At 43.7% G+C, this 22,710-nt stretch overlaps 2 protein-coding genes across 7 annotated transcripts in view; one reads left to right on the top strand and one right to left on the bottom strand.

The window, feature by feature from the left end:
- The window catches only part of LOC311132408 (myocyte-specific enhancer factor 2D homolog), a 34,048-nt gene extending 16,022 nt beyond the window's left edge, over positions 1-18,026 (top strand). The window contains exons 3-12 of one of the 6 annotated variants that reach the window (XM_084165689.1): positions 1,178-1,381; positions 1,991-2,134; positions 2,409-2,622; positions 3,393-3,449; positions 5,583-5,764; positions 9,252-9,378; positions 12,307-12,463; positions 13,132-13,200; positions 13,777-13,824; positions 14,432-18,026. In XM_084165689.1, the coding sequence (XP_084021815.1) occupies positions 1,178-1,381; positions 1,991-2,134; positions 2,409-2,622; positions 3,393-3,449; positions 5,583-5,764; positions 9,252-9,378; positions 12,307-12,463; positions 13,132-13,200; positions 13,777-13,824; positions 14,432-14,882 (1,653 nt within the window). In that variant the 3' untranslated portion in view covers positions 14,883-18,026. The remainder of the gene's footprint in view (positions 1-1,177; positions 1,382-1,990; positions 2,135-2,408; positions 2,623-3,392; positions 3,450-5,582; positions 5,765-9,251; positions 9,379-12,306; positions 12,464-13,131; positions 13,201-13,776; positions 13,825-14,431) is intronic. The other 5 variants (XM_084165690.1, XM_084165691.1, XM_084165694.1 and 2 more) reach the window with 5 other exon arrangements.
- An 83-nt stretch (positions 18,027-18,109) lies between these two features.
- Positions 18,110-22,710, bottom strand: tmem79a (transmembrane protein 79a). The gene is made up of 4 exons (XM_084165696.1): positions 22,033-22,710; positions 20,987-21,175; positions 20,500-20,728; positions 18,110-19,651 (listed from the first exon to the last, which is right to left on the bottom strand). Exons 1-4 carry the CDS (start codon positions 22,625-22,627, stop codon positions 19,459-19,461), a joined length of 1,206 nt encoding a protein of 401 aa, XP_084021822.1. The 5' UTR covers positions 22,628-22,710; the 3' UTR covers positions 18,110-19,458.

The raw sequence follows: 22,710 nt of genomic DNA, 5'->3' as shown, positions 1-22,710 counted from the left end.
TTGTGTTTTAAAAGGGTGAATGTGTTTGTGTGGGGGTGGGGGTGTGTTGAGAAAAGTGATTGTTTGCGTACGTGTGTGTTTGAAAGGGTAAAAGTGTGTGGGAGTGGAATTGTGACCGGGTGTAGGGGTGTGTCTGTGCTACGGTCTTGGGAAATCTGTTACTGTCCGCTTCTTGTTCGCAAATAGATATAGAATCACCACTCACCACCCTTCTATTTGACTGCTGTTCCGATTAGATTCATTTATTGGTCATGAATGGTTAAACAATAAAATAACCTTCCTGGTTGTACATTGCAAAACGCATAAAATACCCACAATACACAGAGGGTACATACAAAACATATTAGCATTGCGCAACTGTTATTGCCTCAGGTAATTCAGAAATATACACACATAACATACAGAAAACGTTCAAATCAAATACATAATTGCTGACCAACGGTTACATATCACTACAGTAGCATTGCATAATAGCATATTACAAAAGAATAACCCCAGTAGATGTTACACCCTTCCTTGTCCTCTATTGCTCTTCCGTGTGTGTGCGCACTTGCTTGCTTGTGTGTTTGTGACGTATGTGTGTGAAGATTCTCTATATCTAAAGGGGGTTATTCTGAGGGAAGGATATTGAAGGCCCTTAGCAGTTTTCTCATCAAATCATCTCATTTGCATGTTCAGGGATCTGAGAAACCGGGGGAAGGAGAGTTGGGAAAGAGAGAAGGGTAAAGAGATGTACGCTGAAGAGAATGGGATTAGTTGCATGTGGCAAAGCTGGGTCCTGTTCATTAGGCACGAAACGGAAGAAAACACTCTGAAATGGAGGGAGATATTTTTCATGACACAATGTTTTGAAGCATTTTGCTACAGTGTGCCCTAATGAAAACGTCACTGAAGAACTTGCCTGTGGCACCAATTCACTCCATTGCAGATAAAGGAAACCCACACTGCCGGTTCACTCAGATTTTTAACACTGTGTCGGACGTGTTAATAACATTACATAAATTGACACTTTCTACAGACACTACAACTCAAACTCATTGTCACTTTCCTCAACCTCTGCAATCTCTTCCCACCTCCCTCCATGATGTTATGTAAAGCACTTTGTGACAATGCTGATGAAAAAAGTACTTGTATAAATAAATGTAATAGATTGATTCTCTATCCACTCCCAAACCAGGTGACGTTCACCAAGAGAAAGTTTGGCCTGATGAAGAAGGCGTACGAGCTGAGCGTGCTGTGTGACTGTGAGATCGCCCTCATCATCTTCAACCACTCCAACAAGCTGTTCCAGTACGCCAGCACCGACATGGACAAGGTCCTGCTCAAGTACACAGAGTACAACGAGCCCCACGAGAGCCGGACCAACACCGACATCATTGAGGTAAAGCAAACAAAAAGGGCTATCAGCCTCTTACCGTACAGCTTTTGCTTAAACCTGCCTACAATGCCAGGTGGGCAGGGTTTGTGCTTTTTTGACTCTTCCTTTTGGTTCCACTGCGCCAGGTAAGTTCAATCACGCATAGTTAACTGTTTGAACCCAGGTCTGAAGAGAACAATGAACCGTATTGCAGCCACAGTGTCGTGTCGCTTTTTTTGTAGCCTCCAGTGTTGTAGAATACAAATAGAAGCCAGAGAGGGAATGGGAATGTTGTCTCAGAACTGAGCTGTGTGTCTTCTTGCCAAGTCCGGAAGTCTTAGGAAATGCATCGGATGCTTAGCATCGTCACAGATCGTTTTGTACTGTATACCCAACTCCTATTGTCATTTAGCAATGACAACGATCATTTAAAGTTGGCTACACAGCACAACCGATCTGGAACCAGGCTATCGCACAAATGTACCTTGAAATTGTTGTGGTTTCCGTTTTCCTCCCTCGGACGCATATTGAACTATACGGCTCGAGTGTACTTGTTCATATTCAGCCAGACTCACCTCCACCTCCCATCCTTTCTTATCTCCTGCCACTCTTTTTTTTATCCTGTCTTCACAGACGTTGCGAAAGAAAGGCTTCAACGGTTGTGAAAGTCCCGAGCCGGACGGAGAGGACTCCATCGACCAGAGCCCCCTGAACGACGACAAATACCGCAAGACCACCGAAGACCTAGACATCCTCTTCAAGCGCTACGGCGTAAGTGTAAGCATCTCTCTCTTTCTCACTATCTCCCCCAATCTAAAAAACCCTTGCCCTTAGCTAGCCACTATCCCCTAGTACAGGTGATAGTACTGGGATAGGTCAAATAAGTGCACTGGCTGGTGGTACTCAGAAGTTTGAGAAACACTGCCCTATATGGTGAAAGCTCCCCTTCACCTAGAGCAGTTTGATGCTGCTATTCTTCCGTTGTCTGCTTATCAAAAGTCAAGAGACCTGAAACGATGTTGGAAAGTGCTAACTATCAATTCTCTTTCAGTCTGCGGTTCCGCCCTCCACATTCTCCATGCCTGTCACCGTCCAAGCCTCTAATCAAAACACATTGCAATTCAGTAACCCTGGCAACGCCATGGTGACCACCTCCTACGTGACGTCGTCATCGCTCTCCGACAACCACCACCTGTCGTCCCAGCAACCGGCGCTCCAGAGAAACACAGTGTCTCCTGGGTTGACACAGCGACCGGCCAGTGCAGGTGAGCGAAAGAGCGGGACGGCCTTCTACTGTGGCATGTGTGAGAAATGAGGTCTTCATCATTCCTCTCCACACAAAATCTGTGCTCTGCCATAACCAGGGTCATGTTCATTAGGACATGCAACGGGAAAACAAAAAACAAAAATTGTAACAGAAAACGAATATGAGTATTTCTTAAGTCCAGGTAGTTCCTCCCTGTTTCAGTCCATTTGGTGCCAAATGAACAAGACCCTGGTTCCAATCAATTAATTGTTACAATTCAATGAATTGGAAACCCGTTTAAAATCAATGTTGTTCTGAAGCAATGAATCCAGACGACCTGGTATCAAATACACGTGTATTTGATTATTTGTTATTTAAATATTTACTTTCTGTGTATTTGAGGATTTTCTAATAATGTGGCCCAAATCAACTACTTCTATTGGAAGCATTTGAAAGTATTTCGATATTTTTTTAATATAAATGGCCTAGTATTTGAAAAATATTTTCAAATACTTTTTTCCAAATACATTATTACAAATATTCCTAGGACCTGGGTTCAAATGCATGGGAGTATTTATTTGTATTTGAAAAATACTCTGTGTATTTGAGTATTTTCAAATACATGCCAATACTTTCCAAGTGTATTTCCAAATACATTCCAATATTCAATGACTTGTATTTTCAAAAAATATATATCTGAATACTTATAATGTATGTGAAAGTAATTTAACAACCTTTTAATTCAGTGTCCTGCTAGTAGGAGTGTTCATATTTTCCTTGCTTCACCAGGTGCTATGCTCGGCGGTGACCTTAACAACTCAAATGGAGGATGCCCAAGTCCAGTCTGTGAGTAACCTTATGACAGACTACTCTATAATACCACTGCTACTGACAATACTACGCTCATGGACAGTGAATGTGTTAAGAAATGGGTGTACTCAGTGAAAAAGGGCAAATTAATCCAACATCTTAGGTGTTATACAGAAAAATTTCCGCACTATGATTTGCTCCCACAGTGATTTATTGAGACGCTCAAATGACAGAACTTTTCCAAATGTCTCAATAAATATCAGCATATTAAAGATGCGGACGTTGCTTTTTTCAAGAAAAGGGCCTGCTGAAAGAATGTGAAAAATGTTTTATGCTTGTCACATTGCCAAGAGCAATCATATACTCCATCCAGAGTCCAGGTCCTTAGAAGTTCCTCTCCATCTCTTCCTATCTTCTTTGCCATTACTGTCCCACTATTACTGAGACTGCCCCGGATCATCTGGGAATGTCTCCAGTGACGTCAGCTGGCGTCCCTAGCACTTGCCTGGATAGACACCAGAGGAATGTGGGAGCCAGGCGGAGAGAGGGACCCAGAAGGTTCAGGTGTCAACCCTCCCTTGGGGAGAAACCAAATATAGCCCCAGGCTTTTGGCGAGAGGGGGAGACCTAGTGTTAAGAAGGCTTGAAGCACGCAATCCAGGGATAGCTGAGATTATGATGTAAAGACATTTTGTCACGTATCATATCATGTGACACGACATGTTTTTCTGTGTACTCTGAATGTACTTTTTGCTGTGGAATGTACACATTTCCTCACAGCTCACGAGCAATGCAAGCTGAGGACGGGCACTTTTTTTCATTTAAAACATTGTTTGTCATTGAGTTGCATGTTGGGAGCACATCAGGGGTGTCTGTTGTCCCCCAACCAGTGGTGTAGTGCTATTATAATTTTTTTGGGGTGTGGGAGAACAAAAAAAATGTATGCCGTCATAATTTCTCAAAGTTTGTACTGACTGATGTAGCCTATTGAATATCATTATAGAATATGCAGAAAATGCATCCTCCAATTGCAACGTCTGCCTATGCCTATTGTCTCAATATTTATTTCTTTTCTTTCTCCCCAATTTCGATCTTGTCTCATCGCTGCAACTCCCCAACGGGCTCGGGAGGCGAAGGTCGAGTCATGCGTCCTCCGAAACATGACCCAGCAAACCGCGCTTCTTAACACTCGCCTGCTTAACCCGGAAGCCAGCCGCACCAATGTGTCGGAGGAAACACCGCTCAACTGACGACCGAGGTCAGCCTGCGCGATGAGCCAAGTAAAGCCCCCCCCAAACCCTCCCCTAACCCAGATGACGCTGGGCCAATTGTGCGCCTCCCTATGGGACTCCCGATCACGGCCGATTGTGATACAGCCCGGGATCAAAATGTTATATTTTTAATACAAATAGGAAATCATCACTGTCAATCATGAATGATAATTCTTCACGTTTTACAGGTGATTATTGGGACTATGCAGCTTCAGTGAGTAACCATCCTAAAAGCGCATAAGAAATGACTGAGAAAGTGTTTTTGGTGTAAAGTAATATAGGCTTACTATGCTATATGCTATTATATTCGGTTCTGCTATGTAAAATACGAATTAATCATTAGGCGCATGTGATCTTGTAAGACAGACACTCGGACAGTAGGGCGAGTTCATTAATTGTGTCGTAGCCTACCTGAGCCCCAAGTCCATAGAAAACTGTTTTGAGGACAGACATTTTAGCAACTCCTTGTATAGTTTTCTGTCTGCTCTGGCAGCACTACAACCCTGCCCCATCAACATTTTCCCTGTCATAGTGGAGGCATTTTTATAATTATATATAAATACATTTTCCCCTGGTGTTTCTTGGTGTATTCCCCCCCCAAATTCCTGCATCATTCAGATTATCACATTGCACAAAAAAAGACCTGTCCCAAGAAGGCAGCCCCCCTCCCTCATCTAATTTCCTCTGTGACCACATATAGTTGAAGGATAGATTAGAAAATGGGTCTGTGCTGTATGTCAAATAAGCTACTTTCAGATCAGTGATCATGAAATAAAGGACTATTAGCCTCTGAGGTTCCATCTTCTAAATACACTAAACAATTCCTGCTGTGCCTAGGTGTTGATTTACCTGCACGTGTTTTGTAATTTATCTCGCTACCTTCCTTTTTCCCCTCCAGCTAACGGATACATCAGTGCCAGGGCCTCCCCGGGCCTCCTCTCTATCTCCAATGGCAACAGCCTGGGGAAAGTAGTCCCGGCCAAGTCCCCGCCCCCACCTCAGAGCCCACAGATGGTCAACAACCGCAAGCCAGACCTCCGGGTAATCACCTCTCAGGGCGGGAAGAGTCTGATGCAGATGGTGAGCTCAACCAGGCCGAACCACTAACCAAGTTCAATCAGAACCAGGCCAAACCAGGTCTAACCAGAGCCAACCAGGCTTTACCAGACTAAATGGGACCTGTCTGTGTTTTGTCAACTTTAATTGCATCAAAATAATAATTGATGCGGGTTGTGGCTGTTCCCGTTCCACAAACTCGTTGACACTTATTATGCACATGGTCATCTCAGTTTCGTAGCAAGAGTGAAATCTAGTATGGACATTGGAGTTGTATTTAATATTTGTGCCTCCACCAAAACCCCCAGATTGCCAAAACACAACCTGTGCAATCTAGAATAAGCAAAGGTTATAAAAACATATTATATTCAACACTATAATATATCAGTAATATACAGTCGTGGTCAAACGTTTTGAGAATGACACAAATATTAATTTTCACAAAGTCTGCTGCCTCAGTTTTTATGATGTCAATTTGCATATACTCCAGAATGTTATGAAGAGTGATGAGATGAATTGCAATTAATTGCAAAGTCCCTCTTTGCCATGAAAATGAACTTAATCCCAAAAAAACATTTCCACTGCATTTCAGCCCTGCCACAAAAGGACCAGCTGACATCATGTCAGTGATTCTCTCGTTAACACAGGTGAGAGTGTTGACGAGGACAAGGCTGGAGATCACTCTGTCATGCTGATTGAGTTAGAATAACAGACTGGAAGCTTTAAAAGGAGGGTGGTGCTTGAAATCATTGTTCTTCCTTTGTTAACCATGGTTACCTGCAAGGAAACACGTGCCCTCATCATTGCTTTGCACAAAAAGGGCTTCACAGGCAAGGATATTGCTGCTAGTAAGATTGCACCTAAACAACCATTTATCGGATCATCAAGAACTTCAAGGAGAGAGGTTCAATTGTTGTGAAGAAGGCTTCAGGGCGCCCAAGAAGGTCCAGCAAGCGCCAGGACCGTCTCCTAAAGTTGATTCAGTTGCGGGATCGGGGCACCACCAGTGCAGAACTTGCTCAGGAATGGCAGCAGGCAGGTGCGAGTGCATCTGCACGCACAGTGAGGCGAAGACTTTTGGAGGATGGCCTGGTGTCAAAAAGGGCAGCGAGGAAGCCACTTCTCTCCAGGAAAAACATCAGGGACAGACTGATATTCTGCAAAAGGTACAGGGATTGGACTGCTGAGGACTGGGGTAAAGTCATTTTCTCTGATGAATTCCCTTTCCGATTGTTTGGGGCATCCGGAAAACACCTTGTCCGGAGAAGACGAGGTGAACGCTACCATCAGTCCTGTGTCATGCCAACAGTAAAGCATCCTGAGATCATTCATGTGTGGGGTTGCTTCTCAGCCAAGGGAGTGGGCTCAATCACAATTTTGCCTAAGAACACAGCCATGAATAAAGAATGGTACCAACACATCCTCCGAGAGCAACTTCTCCCAACCATCCAAGAACAGTTTGGTGACAAACAATGCCTTTTCCAGCATAATGGAGCACCTTGCCATAAGGCAAAAGTGATAACTAAGTGGCTCAGGGAACAAAACATCGACATTTTGGGTCCATGGCCAGGAAACTCCCCAGACCTTAATCCCATTTGAGAACTTGTGGTCAATCCTAAAGAGGCAGGTGGACAAACAAAAACCCACAAATTCTGACAAACTCCAAGCATTGATTATGCAAGAATGGGCTGCCATCAGTCAGGATGTGGCCCAGAAGTTAATTGACAGCATGCCAGGGCGGATTGCAGAGGTCAACACTGCAAATATTGACTCTTTGCATAAACTTAATGTAATTGTCAATAAAAGCCTTTGACACTTATGGAATGCTTGTAATTATACTTCAGTATACCATAGTAACATCTGACAAAAATATCTAAAAACACTGAAGCAGCAAACTTTGTGAAGACCAATACTTGTGTTATTCTCAAAACTTATGATCACGACTGTACACTGAGTGTACAAAACATTAGGAACACCTTCCTAATATTGAGTTGCACCGCCTTTTGCCCTCAGAACAGCCTCAATTCGCCGGTGCATGGACTACAAGGTGTTAAGCGTTCCACAGGGATGCTGGCCCATGTTGATTCCAATGCTTCCCACAGTTGTGTCAAGTTGGCTGGATGTCCTTTGGGTGGTGGACCATTCTTGATACACACAAGCGTGAAAAACCCAGCAGCGTTGCAGTTCTTGACACACTCAAACCGGTGCGCCTGGCACCTACTACCATACCCCGGCACTTCAATATTTAATCCTCTGAATGGCACACATACACAATCCATGTCTCAATTGTCTCAAGGCTTAAATCCTTCTTTAACCTGTATCCTCCCCTTCATCTACACTGATTTGAAGTGGATTTAACAAGTGACATCAATAAGGGATCATAACATTCACCTGGTCAGTCTATGTCATGGAAAGAGCAGGTGTTTCTAATGTTTTGTACACTCAGTGTAGTATCATTGACAAACAGGACATTTTCCTCTCTATGTTCACGGTCTTCTGTCCAGCATGACCTTTAGTCATAGGTCGGTGGTGAATAGAGATGAATGTATTTGGGTTCAGAGACAGGTCAGTGGCGTAATTATTTCCGCTCCCGCCCCTTTGCAGACAGATGATGAGCTGGAGATGGTGAATGAGGTGAATTTTTCTGTCCTGTCACTCGCATGTGTCTATGACTGTTGACCTTCCCCCTCCATTCACATGGTCACAAGTGTGCAATGCAATGCCCATGAGTGTGTCATTTAAGGCCGAAGTATAGATATTATTTTTGTCTTTGGTCCAATGGCATGTGGTGGTATGGTCATGAGTTTATGGTCGCCACCTGACTGCATGTGGTTTTAGGGTCGTAGTTATGTGATTCCAGCATGATTGCAAATAGTCCTACAACTATGATCAGTTGCTGTATTTAAGGTGAAAATAAAGATGCTTTCAAGCAATGCTAGCATCTATCAGTGGGAATGTTAGCACCATCTTTGGGCGATGGTCGCCACACACTTCACTTGGATCATCTTCATCGTTTGCCGGCCCATTTTCTTCCATCAACCCTGACACCATTGGACAGCATGATGGGTGTCATTTCACTTGGCAGTTTGTTGCCACCACCATCTTGTAGCACGTTCCCTGTCCATCTGGAAACTGCATGGGGTTACCCAAACATTGAATGGCATACATTTAAAGAGAGAGTTCACTTTTTGAAGTAAGCTTATTTCCAACAAAAAAAGTGAACTATACCTTTAAGGCTCACTCACATTCACCTGGCAATGCCACCACAACTATTATGTGTGTTGATGCATGATGTCAAAAGATGTCTCCCGATAGCACCTCCACCTAATACGAGATACATTTTGAAGTCATGAATCCAACCGTATCAACATTTTGACCTTTTGATCATGTCAAAAGTTCCATTCATTGAATACGCAGGGGTTTTAAACATGTCACTCATTTCTGTCCAACACCCAGGTTTAAATTCTTTGTTTATTTGGTCTAAAATGTTCCCTCTCACCTTTCTTCCCAGAATGCCCAGCGTTTGGCCGGCGCACAAGTGGCCCAGGCGCTCACCACGCCGGTGGTCTCCGTGACAACGCCCAGCCTCCTGGCGCAGGGGCTGCCCTTCTCCGCCATGCCGACAGCTTACAACACAGGTTACCTGAAGCATGAGCAGATTGCTATAAATGCTTATACACTGAACAAAAATATAAACGCAACATGTAAAGTGTTGGTCCCATGTTTCATGATCTGAAATAAAAGATCCCAGAAATGTTCCATACGCACAAAAAGCTTATTTCTCTGAAATGTTTTTAAATCAAGAAGCTGATTAAACAGCATGATCATTACACAGGTGCACCTTGTGCTGGGGACAGTGAAAGGCCACTCTATAATGTGCAGTACGTCTAACCGGCCAACCGCAGACCATGTGTATGGTGTTGTGTGGGCGAACGGTTTGTTGATGTCATCGTTGTGAACAGAGTGCCCCATGGTGGGGTTATGGTACGGGCAGGCATAAGCTATGGACAACGAACACAATTGCATTTTATCGATGGCAATTTGAATGCACAGAGATACCGTGATGAGATCCTGAGGCCCATTGTCGTGCCATTCATCCGCCGCCATCACCTCATGTTTCAGCATGATAATGCATGTCCCCATGTCGCAAGGATCTATACACAATTCCTGGAAGCTGAAAATGTCCCAGTTCTTACATGGCCTGCATACTTACCAGACATGTCACCCATTGAGCATGTTTGGGATGCTCTGGATCAACGTGTATGACAGCGTGTTCCAGTTTCCGCTAATGTCCAGCAACTTCGCACAGCCATTGAAGAGTGGGACAACATTCCACAGGCCACAATCAACAGCCTGATCAACTCTATGCGAAGGAGATGTCGCGCTGCATGAGGCAAATTGTGGTCACACCAGATAGTGACTGGTTTTCTGATCCACGTCCCTACATAAAAAAAAAATAATAATAATGTGACCAACAGATGCATATCTGTATTCCCAGTCATGAGAAATCTATAGATTAGTGCCTAATGAATTGATTTCAATTGACTGATTTCCTTATATGAACTGTAACTCATTAAAATCTTTGAAATTGTTGTATGTTGCTTTAATATTTTTGTTCAGTATACATGCTTGTATTGTGTATATACTGCACAGACACTGTAGTTCAGGATTGCACAACTCTGGCCCTCGAGTTCTGCAGTCCTTCTGGTTTTCATTTCTCCCTGATACTTGATGTTACTGGAAATCAGTTGTTTCAGAGTGGCAGAGTAACAAACAGTGAGTAACAAACAGCTGCAAAATGCACCATAGCTGCACTAGTGTGTAGAGAGTTTTAGAGTTCCTATATACAGTCAGGCCATAAGTATTTGGACAGTGACACAATTTGCATAATTTTGGCTCTGTACGCCACCACAATGGATTTGAAATAAAACAATCAAGATGTGCTTTAAGTGTAGACTTTCATCTTTCATTTAAGGGTTTTGTCCAAATTATTGTATGAACCGTGTAGGAATTACAACCATTTTTATACATAGCCCACAATTTTAGGGGCTCAAAAGTAATTGGACAAACTAACATAATCATAAATTAAATTGTGAGTTTTAATACTTGGTTGCAAATCCTTTGCAGTCAATGACTGCCTGAAGACTGGAACCCATAGACATCACCAGATGCTGGGTTTCTTCCCTGGTGATGCTCTGCCAGGCCTTTACTGCAGCTGTCTTCAGTTCCTGCTTGTTCTTAGGGCGTTTTGCCTTCAGCAAGTGAAATGCATGCTCAATTGGATTCAGGTCAGGTGATTGACTTTGCCATTGCAGAACATTCTACTTCTTTGCCTTTTAAGTATTGGGTTGCTTTCACAGTATGCTTCGGGTCATTGTCCATCTGCACTGTGAAGCACCGTCCAATGAGTTTTGAAGCATTTGGCTGAATCTGAGCAGATAATATAGCCCTAAACACTTCAGAATTCATCCTGCTGCTTTTGTCAGCAGTCACATCATCAATAAATACAAGGGAAACCGTTCCATTGGCAGCCATACATGCCCACGCCATAACACTACCTCCACCATGTTTCACAGATGAGGTGGTATGCTTCGGATCATGAGCAGTTCCTTCCCTTCTCCATACTCTTCTCTTCCCATCATTCTGGTACAAGTTGATCTTTGTCTCATCTGTCCAAAGGATGTTGTTCCAGAACTGTACAGGCTTTTTTAGATGTTTTTTGGCTAACTCTAATCTGGTCTTCCTGTTTTGAGGCTTACCAATGGTTTACATCTTGTGGTAAACCCTCTGTATTTACTCTGGTGAAGTCTTCTCTTGATTGTTGACTTTGACACAGATAGGCCTACCTCCTGGAGTGTTCTTGATCTGGCCAACTGTTGTGAAGGGGTTTTTCTTCACCAGGGAAATAATGATTCTGTCATCCACCACAGTTGTTTTCCGTGGTTTTCTGGGCCTTTTGGTGTTCCTGAGCTCACCAGTGCGTTCTTTCTTTTTAAGAATGTACCAAATAGTTGATTTGACCACACCTAATGTTTTTGCTATCTCTCTGATGGGTTGTTTAGATTTTTCAGCCTAATGATGGCTTGCTTCACTGGCAGTGACAGCTCTTTGGACTTCATATTGAGGGTTAACAGCAACAGATTCCAAATGCAAATGCCACACTTGAAATCAACTCTAGACCTCTTATCTGCTTACTTGTAAATGAACTAATGAGGGACTAACACACACCTGGCCATGGAACAGCTGAGCAGCCAATTGTCCAATTACTTTTGGTCCCTTAAAAAGGGGGGGACCACATATAAAAAGTGCTGTAATTCCTACACCGTTAACCCGATTTGGATGTAAATACCCTCAAATTAAAGCTGAAAGTCTGCACCTTCAGCTCATTCATTATTTGATTTCAACTCCAATATGCTGTGGTAGACAGCTAAAAAAAATAATAACTTGGTCAATGTCCAAATATTTATGGACCTGACTGTAGATGAAGTTTGATGAATTTAAACATTACAGAACACAAAAGGAAATTAATGTGGAACCATTTTCCCTCTGTCTTTCGCCTCCCTCAGAATACCAGCTGACGAGCGCTGACATCACCGCTCTCCATGCCTTGGCGTCACCAGGCGGCTTGCTGCAAGGCAACGTGTCATGGCAACAGTCTTTATCCCAGCAGCAGCAGCAGCAACAACAGCAACAACTTAGTCTGGCGTCGCTTAGCAACTTGGTGTAAGTCCATCCTTGCATTGCCTACAAACCAATTGATGACTGTTGACCTGTCCATCAAAACCCTATGCGACTGGCCATTCCTATCATGAAGCATTGTGTCCCCATGTCATTTGTAGCTGCAAGCAATTCACATCCTTTAGATGGGGTCTGTGAATTGGTGTCACCGACATATGCCACGCAGATCCTTTTCTTCTTAAAGCACCATCGTTTTTTTTAGGGATGCGACTTAATACTGGATTTGATTTAAGCTTATATACTGATAAAATACCTAATTATCTTAGGTCAGATCCCAGGTATTCCTTTCCTCACACAGGGCATCAATATGGACGGTTGTGTTATGCTGCGTTTTGACTCCACACACAGCTTTACGACGGCAGCACCTAGTAGCGTAGTTGCTTAGAACCTCCAAAGCTGCTAACAGGCGGGTCTTCAAGGCCCGAAAGAGAAAAGTCACAGTTTTGTCTCGAACGGCAGAGGTCAAAGGTCAAAATGGATCCCACTGCTAGCACCAATACCGCCCCGCCCCGCCTCCCCCAACCCAGCCCAGCCAAATCTTCAGGTGGTCAATTGATCCAAATAATAGAGGTCAAAGGTCAAAATGGCCACCGTGTACACACACTCAGCCTCAGTAGTCTGTGTGACTGAGTGTTATTTCCTCTTGTCCACAGCATGTGGGGCATGGACAAACAGAGCGGGGACCTGTCTAGCCAGATCTCCAGTCTGGCGGCCAATCTGAGGTGAATGTCTTTGCCGAGGTGTTAAGTGTACCTTCGGGTGGATGGGGACTGTTCTCTATTTGATGTTTTCCTTCCTTAAGAGAACACAGACCCCTTTTCAGAATTTTTTTATTTAGGACAATGCAAATTATACTTACAAACACACGCAAAGTCTTATTATAAAGGGAGGGAGTTGTCCTTTCCAGAGGTTGACATATTAGCATTAACCACAGGGGGGCACAAAGGCTTGCACTAACTATGAATCAGCAACAGACTGTCCAGAGACCACTTAAGAAAATCATGAAATATTATTTACCGCTCCTGAAAATGTGATGGTCACAGCTCTTATTTTGTTATGCTTCTTCTATATTTGAAGAAATGGGATTGGGCACAACTTCAATCTATTTATGATCTATCTATTCCTAACATATACATATTTCCATAAATGTATTATGATATCCATCTATTCCTGTTTACATTGCTTTATAGATGGATCGGTAGATTGATGAATACTCATATACACCTTCTTTCACATACATAGCTACATACTCTGTAATTTTATTTTGCAAGTGCTCCAATGTTTCTTTCTCCCCACAGCGCCTCGCAGTCCAACCTCCTCTTGGGTAGAGATGAGTGGTTGGGCCGGTACTGTATTTCTCCATACTGTGTAATGTCTGTGCGCTTTTGGCTGCCCCGGCATGTCAATTCTGTGGTGGTGATTTCCACCTCTTCTAAAACAGGTGTAAGGTTGCAAAATTCCGGAAACTTTACCAAAATTCCCAGGTTTTTCAGAAATTCTGGAACCGGGAATTCTCCAACTGGGATCTCTGAAAAACCCAGTTTCTGGATTCTTGTTTTTCCATAGCCTCCATGATCCCTTGCCAAATCACCCCTTCATACACAGACAATTTCATGCTTTTCTAATGCTGTCGGCCTGTTTTGTATGGATTTTGGGAGCTTGAGGGTTACTTTTACTTGTGAATTGCTTGGAATGGATTTGATCATCGATTCAAAATGGTGTTGCTACTACTATGCCTTGTTGGTGCTCTGTCTTGTGATTAGGGGTTGCCTCCAAAACTTCACATCAGAAACCTGTCACTATGCTTGTATTGCAATACATTGTAATTGTCAAGTGAAACTGACTCTCACCCATCCTGTTTTCCTTCTCTTTCTCTTAATTTCCATCTCTGTGCTTAATCTTTGTCCATCTTTCCCCTCCCCTCTCCTGCACTTCTCTCTCACCGACGCTCAGGCCGGTGGGGCACATACCTCAGGGCACCATGCTGACTGTCAACACCAACTCCAACATGAGCATCAAGTCTGAGCCCATCTCGCCTGGCCGAGACCGCGGCTCCCCGTGCCCCCCGCCGTCCTCCACCCCGTCCTTCTCCGGAGGGGGCGTCCAGACGGCCGCACCTCCTCCTCAGTACCCTGGTTCCCTGCTGTGCCTGGAGCCCCCAACCGGCCGTTCCCCCGCCGACAGCCTCAGCAGCAACGGCAGCTCCTACGAGGGCAACGACCACGACGACCCTGCGGCAGGCGGCAGAGGAGGAAGAGGCATCGGCGGTAGTGCAGCGGGCAACCCTGGCCGTTCCCTGCCCCCTGAATTCAGCCCCTCGATGGAGCTCCTGCGGGCCCAGAATGAGGCGGAGCAGGAGGGAGCCAACATCAAACGCATGCGACTCGACGCGTGGGTCACATAGAGGCCATGGCGCCAACGTCATCGACCCCTGAAGCACCACGAACATAGACCCCTCCCCCAACCCCCCCCCCCCGCCATTTGCCACCACCACACAACCCCCTCTTCCCTGCCTCCATAACAAAGAATTTACAACCACCTACCCAGCTCCCCAGGACTCAAAGCAGAGACAGAAATGTATGTGCTTTTGCTCCACCTGAGGGGAGGATGGTATAGTGTGCGGTTGGATTTTGTATGGGGCTGCGCATTGAATATGGGCGCTCAAAGAATCTCGACGCTGTCCCGCTCAAATTGAGTTTGTGTTTTTTATGGGAATTGACACTTGCGCCACCAGGACGATAAGAAGATAATGGTTGGATTTAAAATAGAACATATTCTCCTAAACGTTTTGACTGCTCATTGCTGTTTATACCAGACATAAAAGTGAATCTAGAGTCGGTAGACGACACAGTCACGTATTTAATTTGAGCACGACTGTATCGTTAACAGTATGACGGACGGCTTTTGCTGTGTTTTCTTGACACAAGTGCTGGTTGTTTTCACCGTGGGACTTTCTGCCATATTGACTCTTCAGTTCTGTTGTTAGATATCATTTGCAGTTAGCACTGTCTGCTTCAGAAAGCACCCCTTCAAAATGCACTTTGGGAATTACTCTGTTTTGACAAGCACTGCTTGCAAAGATTGCTGGCTCAGCTTCATCGGTGGCACTGAGCGAAGAGACCCCATATGGGCAAAAATAGATGTCCGGTTGGTCAGGGATAAACAGGAATGGATCCCACCGCTGCCACCAATTTCCAACACCCCAGCCAAAGCCTCAGGTGGCACTCTGTGGTCAACTGGCACTGTCAGCCAGGGCCAAATCGAGCATCTTGCCAGAGTGCCGATATCAACCTCTTTTCCTAAATGCCAAATGCCTCGGACGTGGTACAGGGACACTGAAGAATATTGTTCAGTTATTATGACTGACAACCTCCATGAAACAGTAAAAAACACTCATAGCCTTTGATTCTGTTCTCAATAGCTCTATGCTCAGATGTATTTTGAGTAATCACCTGTGTTTCCTTTCTGATTTTGAAGGAATTGTTGCAACATAAATTAGGCTAGATGGTGAGAGACATGTCACAGGACTTCTAAAGGCTCATTCTACTAGTAGAAAACCTCAATGCAATGCATATTTTAAGTTTGTTTTGGACTTCTGGTTGCTCTCTTTAGGGAAGTATTTGGTCTTGGCATTTTGGACACATTCATAAAGGTTAGAACTGTTGAACTGTAGTTTTGGGGAATTAAGAGTAATACTTTGTATACAATCGCCCATTATACAAAAGTGTTTGATGTTCCTTTAGCTTTCTGCAGCTCTTTGCAATGTTTCAAAAGAGCTGTTTCAGCAGAATTCAAAAATACATATTCTATATTTCTATAGCTTCAGTTGGCAGCAAAGCAGTAGGCTTTTCAATACAGCCAATGTGTGTACATATGAATATATTTGCATAGACTTTGCTAGGTATCCCTAAAACAAGCAATGTGTTCATTCTCAGTGGATCTGTTTGCATATGAGTGTGGTTGTGATATGTTTCGAGCTACGATGCAGGAGTCCTGCCGCAGTATCCGCTGAGTTTGTTTCAGTAACCTGTATAATGCTAGTGTTGGTGGTGTGCACTTTCTGTCTCACTCTTGAGGCCTGCTTGGCTGCGGTGTCAACATGTCCTTTGACCTCACGCTCTGAACCCAATCCCCAAAGTCAAATGATAGACCACTATAACATAAGTTATAGAAATGAAATGGATTGGACTATTAAAGTAGTACAATTGCATTGAATCATGGTATTTTGTCTTAAAATGATCAGACTTCGTGAACTACAGTATACATTGTCAGGTTGAGCGAAAACGAACGCTACTTAATTTAAAGTAATTTGCCGATTGGAAATCACATTTAATCCCATGTCTCATGAAATCATGTTTTCATATGCTTAACACTCTGCCGTGAGCTATGTCTAATGGAGTTGTCCTATTTGACACAATGTAAGAAGGTGGTGTTGATTTCTATAAAAGTAACTACTGTACATTATGCAACACAGATTTCGTTTCATTGCCTGCTCAGGGTATCCCAGGGTTCAGTGCGTATGGCTGGCACCAGTGACTTATCTAGTGGGGTGCAACGTTGCAGATAGAAATGTAATGTCTAGAACGGACAACCATGCCCAATTCTTTATGACAAAGGGTTTTCTTTTCTACACGCTACATTTCTATCTAAACTTTTGCGTAGTCACGCCCACTTCAGTCTGAGGGAGAGGCCCCCTGGTTTGAGACATTTGACACCACACTGATTTGGTTTCAACACCCTGACACTTGCAGGCCACTCATGTACAAAAGGTTCTCTTTCCAATCTAGCAATGTAGTCTGAAGACAATCTATAATGTTAAATGAAAAACCTGCACCCTTTTTTTCTTGTGTAAAATGTTTTCTAGATCTTACTATTTTTCAAGTGTTTATTTGTGCTGGTGACAGTTCCATTGTCTTTTATTAATATTATATTATTATGGAGCTGATATTTTTCTGGTATTTTGTGTAGGATATTCAACCTTTTATTTCATCGACCTTTATATACATGATATATATGAAACTGCTTTCCTTTTCTTGAAACAACTTGCTAAAATTGCACGATCAGTTATTGTGACATAGCAAATGCAATGAAGGAAAATACCATTTAAATGCTGCAATACTGATTTTAAGATATGAACATTTATTTATGTGGGGGAAACTGAAATTAGCAATTAACCGAATTTGAAAATGTAAATGCATGGGATTATACGAAACTAAGAAATGCAAATGTTACATACATTTAAAAAAATTGAAATGCATCACAAATGAGTAAGAACCTCAAATGTAGCATAAGAAATACATAAATTATAGCTAATATATTGTGTTCAGTTAGTCTGCTTTGGGTTTTCGTTGTAAAGATTATTTTTGTTTTTGAGAATGATATACATTTTGTGAATATTTTCATATACAATGTATGCACTGATGTTAAAATTCTATACCGCTTTTACAAAAAAGTGTTTGTTGTACCAAAGTATCCAAGTCCCTTAACCTTATCCTTTTTGCGTATGTTTTACCGTATTTTATATATTAAATAGACAAATTGAGTGAAATGGGTATCTGTTGTCTTCTTTTGATGAACTAGCTACTGCCAGTCCCCATCTCATCCCTTGGCTTCATGATGTCATGACATAACTCAGGAGTATTAGCTTTATTATGAGAAACATCACATCATTCCATTAAGCCACATTGAAACACACAAGAATGTCCAAAAGGAATACAACAATTATATCAGCTGGCTGCCATATACAAACAGGACAATGTACTGTATGTGTATTGGTTATGGTACTGTACAGACATAAGGAACATTATTGCGTGTAGGCATTAAAGAAAAATCACGATAAAACAATGCATTAAATGGCTCATTGACATCCTACTCTTCATTCCCATCCATTGTGAGAGTATTAAATGCTGTACTAATGTGGAAATGAAATAAATGTAGTAAACATTGCACAGTTGGAAATATATAATTATCAGCATTGATTTTGTTTTATTCCTTCAAAAAAAGGTATAAACTCTGCATTAGGTTTATACTTCAGAAAAGTTGGCACTCAGTTCTTCATAATTGTAAATAATTTGGGGAAAGGCTCCCTCCCCCTCCCCCCTTCAGGATGTACCGTCTAGTGCTGACTAGTCATATCATAGTGCATTACGAAACCTTCCAGTGAGGCCCTGGACCTGCCTTCACCAAAGCCAAGAGGTAGGAATAAAACACCAAGGATATACTGCACAAAGTTGTTTTAGGCAACAAACGGAGGAAAATGGACAAACTATCTGGACTTGTCCAATAAGAATGTTAAACATTTTCCGTTGTGTGCCTAATGAACACGACCCAGGACTTACATGTCTTCTTTTATGGATGGTCCTTTCCTCTTTGGCTTATGTATGGCATAAGACACTTCATAGCACACAATCCTTTAATAATAATAATAATAATAATACTAATAATATGCCATTTAGCAGACGCTTTTATCCAAAGCGACTTACAGTCATGCGTGCATACATTTTTACTTTAATTACACGTAACTTCAATGGGGTAGCTAACTGTTGCATTGTCCATTTTGCCATAAACCACTGCAAATGCAATCCAATATGTTTCAGATGGAGGTGAAATCCAAGCTGATTAACTTGATTATTTTTCCCTCTCTCCTTCCAAATCAACACCATGACAGTTGTGTAGAGCTGAATGGGTACCAACAATATTTCAAACCAACTCTTCAGTAGGGAAAAACATTGGGGAATGTGTGTTATATTGTGGAGAACACACTTGCATCTCTGACATGTAGAGTAAGGAATACATTTCTATCTGCAAGGTTGCACAATGTTTGCCTACTGAGCATGCCCCTGGTCTATCAGAAGGCAAAGTGGACATATTCCCATGAAATGTATCCCTATCATATCTAATCTTTTCAGATCTACACAAGTGTCTAGGGACTGGGGGTCCAGTTAGGCTTCAGGATTGGGCATATCTACTCCTCTTCCTCATTAGCCCCACCAACTCTGCCTGGGAGGTGGGGCGGTGGTGGGCGGGGCCACATCAAAGACAGCCCCTTCACTGAGTGATGAGCACACAAAGTAGAGGTTGGCACCCAGCATGGCCAGTATGGGCAGGAAGGAGAGGCCGAAGCCCAACCCCCTCACACTGCTGCCTAGGGACACACACACCCAGTAGATCAGCCTGTAGGGTGAGAGATCGCAACAAGATCAGCCAATTGGGTCACACGAACCCAGTAGTTCAGCCTATAGAAGAAAATACATGGGGCGAGTTCGTTTTGCATGGCCCAGTGCCCGGGTGGGTGGAGATTTCACTTAAGGACCAATGGAATGGTCTAAAATCTGCAAACTCTGCCCACCCGCGGCACCGGCCATGTTAAACGAACTCGCCCATATTCAGTGAATATTAGTACGCGCTGTCATATTGCCCCAGTCTAAACTTTTAAGGTAGACTACATAGTAATTTAAAGATACTTCCTGCTAACAGAAAACATCAAAATTCCAGTCTGCCAAGACAAATTCAAATCTCCCAAAGGCGGGGCAGAATAATAAACGAATACAGAAAGACGAATACCCGATCATTCTACGGGTCAGAGAACATCGAGATAATATACAGAGAACGTATCAAGCGTTTACAAACATTATAAAAGGATAACAATGTTAAGTGAAAGTATGGATCAGTGATAAGGGAATGCGACTACCCACGCACACACACACACCAGGCCCCATCTGCACAACACAACCCATTCTGCACCCACGAAGCAGCATTACCTATCCCTCCACAAAAGCCATGGCCCTTGTTGAGAAAGAGGAACAATGGGCCCGTTTTAGGCTGACTACACTGCAGAGGTATGCCCAATCTCAAAACGTCTGACTATCTAGTGATTCCACGTCAGCTACATCTCTGCTAACTGCAGAGTGAATGCACATAACCAGACACACGCTAATAAACATGAACATCCAGTGTAGAATGCGCTGCCACCACTGAGGCCGAGTATTGAACATACACAAACACACACATTTCACACTCACCTGCCGAATGCAAAGACGATGGTGAGCAGGGGCACCATCTTGAGCAGGTCCTGGCTGATGTAGGTCGCCATGACGGCCAGCTGCAGGAAGTAGAGCAGGAAGAGGGAGAGCGAGTCGCCCACATAATGCCGGTGCACCGCCACCTCCCGGCTCTCCTCCCCCACCTTGCCCTCGTAAAGGGGCTTTAGGGCGCCATAGTGCAGCCGCGCCACCCCCTGCACCAGCACACCTGGAGAGGGGGTGGGAGGGGAGAGGGAGGAGAGGAGGAAAGGGGGACAGTGCAAGGGAGAGGGTGGGGGTGGGGGGGGGGGGGGGGAGAGGACGATTGGGAGGTTGAATGAGACAAAAGTGAGGCACAGCAAAGCAATGCATACATGAGTACATTAGCATTGCCAAGAGCAAGAAGTAACACACATTATGAGTCTATTAATCGCTGATAGGCGATAACGCCATATCGCAGCCCAACCCTAATGGTCCACAGTCTTACCTAGCATGATGGGTATGACAGCAAAGAAGGAGCAGCGTAGTGTGTACACCAGCCTGAGAGGGGCGCTGTCCAGTGGCGGGGCATCAAAGGGCAAGAGGGCATAGCCGCCCCACACAAGTAGAGGGAATATAATAGCTGCAGCACCAATGCCCAGGCCAAGTTTCAGAACATCACCGCAACCACACATATCTAAATAACAGAGGAATCTGGGTTCAATTAAACTACAGCCAAACAAGGGGAAAATAGTGTTTTTAAAATAAAAAATATTATTAGAATATAATAAAAACAAATTAAGATAAAATATTTTCTTTTAAACTACAGACATTTCTTTGGTCGATGACAACAGGAAATATTGTAGACTTCCTCTTACCTCATATTTTACATGACAATTTTCATACCAATATACAGACACATGATAGAGATATACAGTACATTTATATTTTTTTACATTAGTAATTTATCAGATGCTCTTATCCAGAGCGACATAGTTAGTGCATCGATCTTAACATCATTTAGCAGACACGCTTATCCGGTAGCAATTAGGTTTAAGTACCGTGCTCAAGGGCACATAAACAGATTTTTACCTAGTCAGCTCGGGGATTCGAACCAGCAACCTTTCGGATACTGGCCCAATGCTCTTAACCACTAGGCTACCTGCCGCCCTAGGTGGGAGTGGACAACCACATGTCACAGTCATAGTAACTAAATTTTTCCTCAAAGTAGCTATCAGCAAATCAGAGCTAGTAAGGAGGTGGGTGCGCTGTGGGATTATTTTAAATATTCTGTGAAGAGGTAGGGTTTCAGATGTTTCTGAAGATGGGCAGGGACTCTGTTGTCCTAGCTTCAGGGGGAACGGATCAGATAAACAATAATCAGACGGGAATGGATCAGATAAACAATAATGTACCATACATTTTTTGGAAAATTCAACATAATGACAAATGTTTTTTTTTATAGTAATGCACTTCAATCCCTGAACTGATTAGAACTGAAATGGAACTGACCCCAATTGACATAAATGGTATTGGTCCGGCACTGGTACATACGTGTGTAGTTGTCCGGCTCCTCTGTCCATTGTGGGTAGTAGTATACTGGTGGGGCTGTATGTGGCTGGGGCTCTAAGAAAGAACTCTTCTCAGTGTCCATCTCCTCATACTGGCTATTTTCGAGCGGGAACTCCTCCCGTTTGCTAGATGGACGCACTATCACTGTCGGAGTGAAGACCTGCGTAGCCTTTTCTGGCATCCAATTCATTGGGCCTTCCTCCTCATCTTCATCATCTGCAAGTGAACCATCCCTTTCCTCATCTTGGCCTCCCTCCACCTCCTCATCCGTCCATCTCTCTCCCTCCGGCATGCTCTCTCTCCATTTTGCCTTTCGCTCACTTTCTGGCTGGCTCTCCTGTCCCTCCAGAAGCTCTTGGCTCCCTTCCCTGGTCTCTACCCCACTCTCCTCCTCCTCCTCCTCCTCCTCCCCTTCAGTCCCCTCTCTCTCGGACGCTACACTTCCTTTCTCTCCCTCTCGCTCCATCTCTCGGTCTCCCGGCCACGGCAAACTGCTAGGCTCCAAGGCAGCTGAGCTGGTTTCCTCTTTCTCCTCCTTCTCTTGCTTCTCATCCTCTTCCCCCTTCTCTTCTTCCATCCTCCTGTGCTCTAGGCCCTGTTGTTCCGATCCAGGTGTTTGGGGTCCTGCAGCAGTAGACCCACTGGTTGTAGAAGGCCCTC

The sequence above is a fragment of the Coregonus lavaretus genome (assembly GCF_964263955.1).
Source record: "Coregonus lavaretus genome assembly, chromosome: 7".
Taxonomy (NCBI): domain Eukaryota; kingdom Metazoa; phylum Chordata; class Actinopteri; order Salmoniformes; family Salmonidae; genus Coregonus; species Coregonus lavaretus.
Note: the sequence above shows the minus strand (reverse complement) of the source record. Positions and strands in the feature narration are given on the sequence as shown.

Coding starts and splice junctions, on each gene's coding strand:
- tmem79a (XM_084165696.1), bottom strand. CDS start 22,627: ATGGAAGAAGAGAAGGGGGAAGAGGATGAGAAGCAAGAGAAGGAGGAG. Junction 21,176..22,032: donor GGAGCCGGACAACTACACAC/GTATGTACCAGT, acceptor TCTGTTATTTAG/ATATGTGTGGTTGCGGTGAT. Junction 20,729..20,986: donor TGTCATACCCATCATGCTAG/GTAAGACTGTGG, acceptor CCCCCTCTCCAG/GTGTGCTGGTGCAGGGGGTG.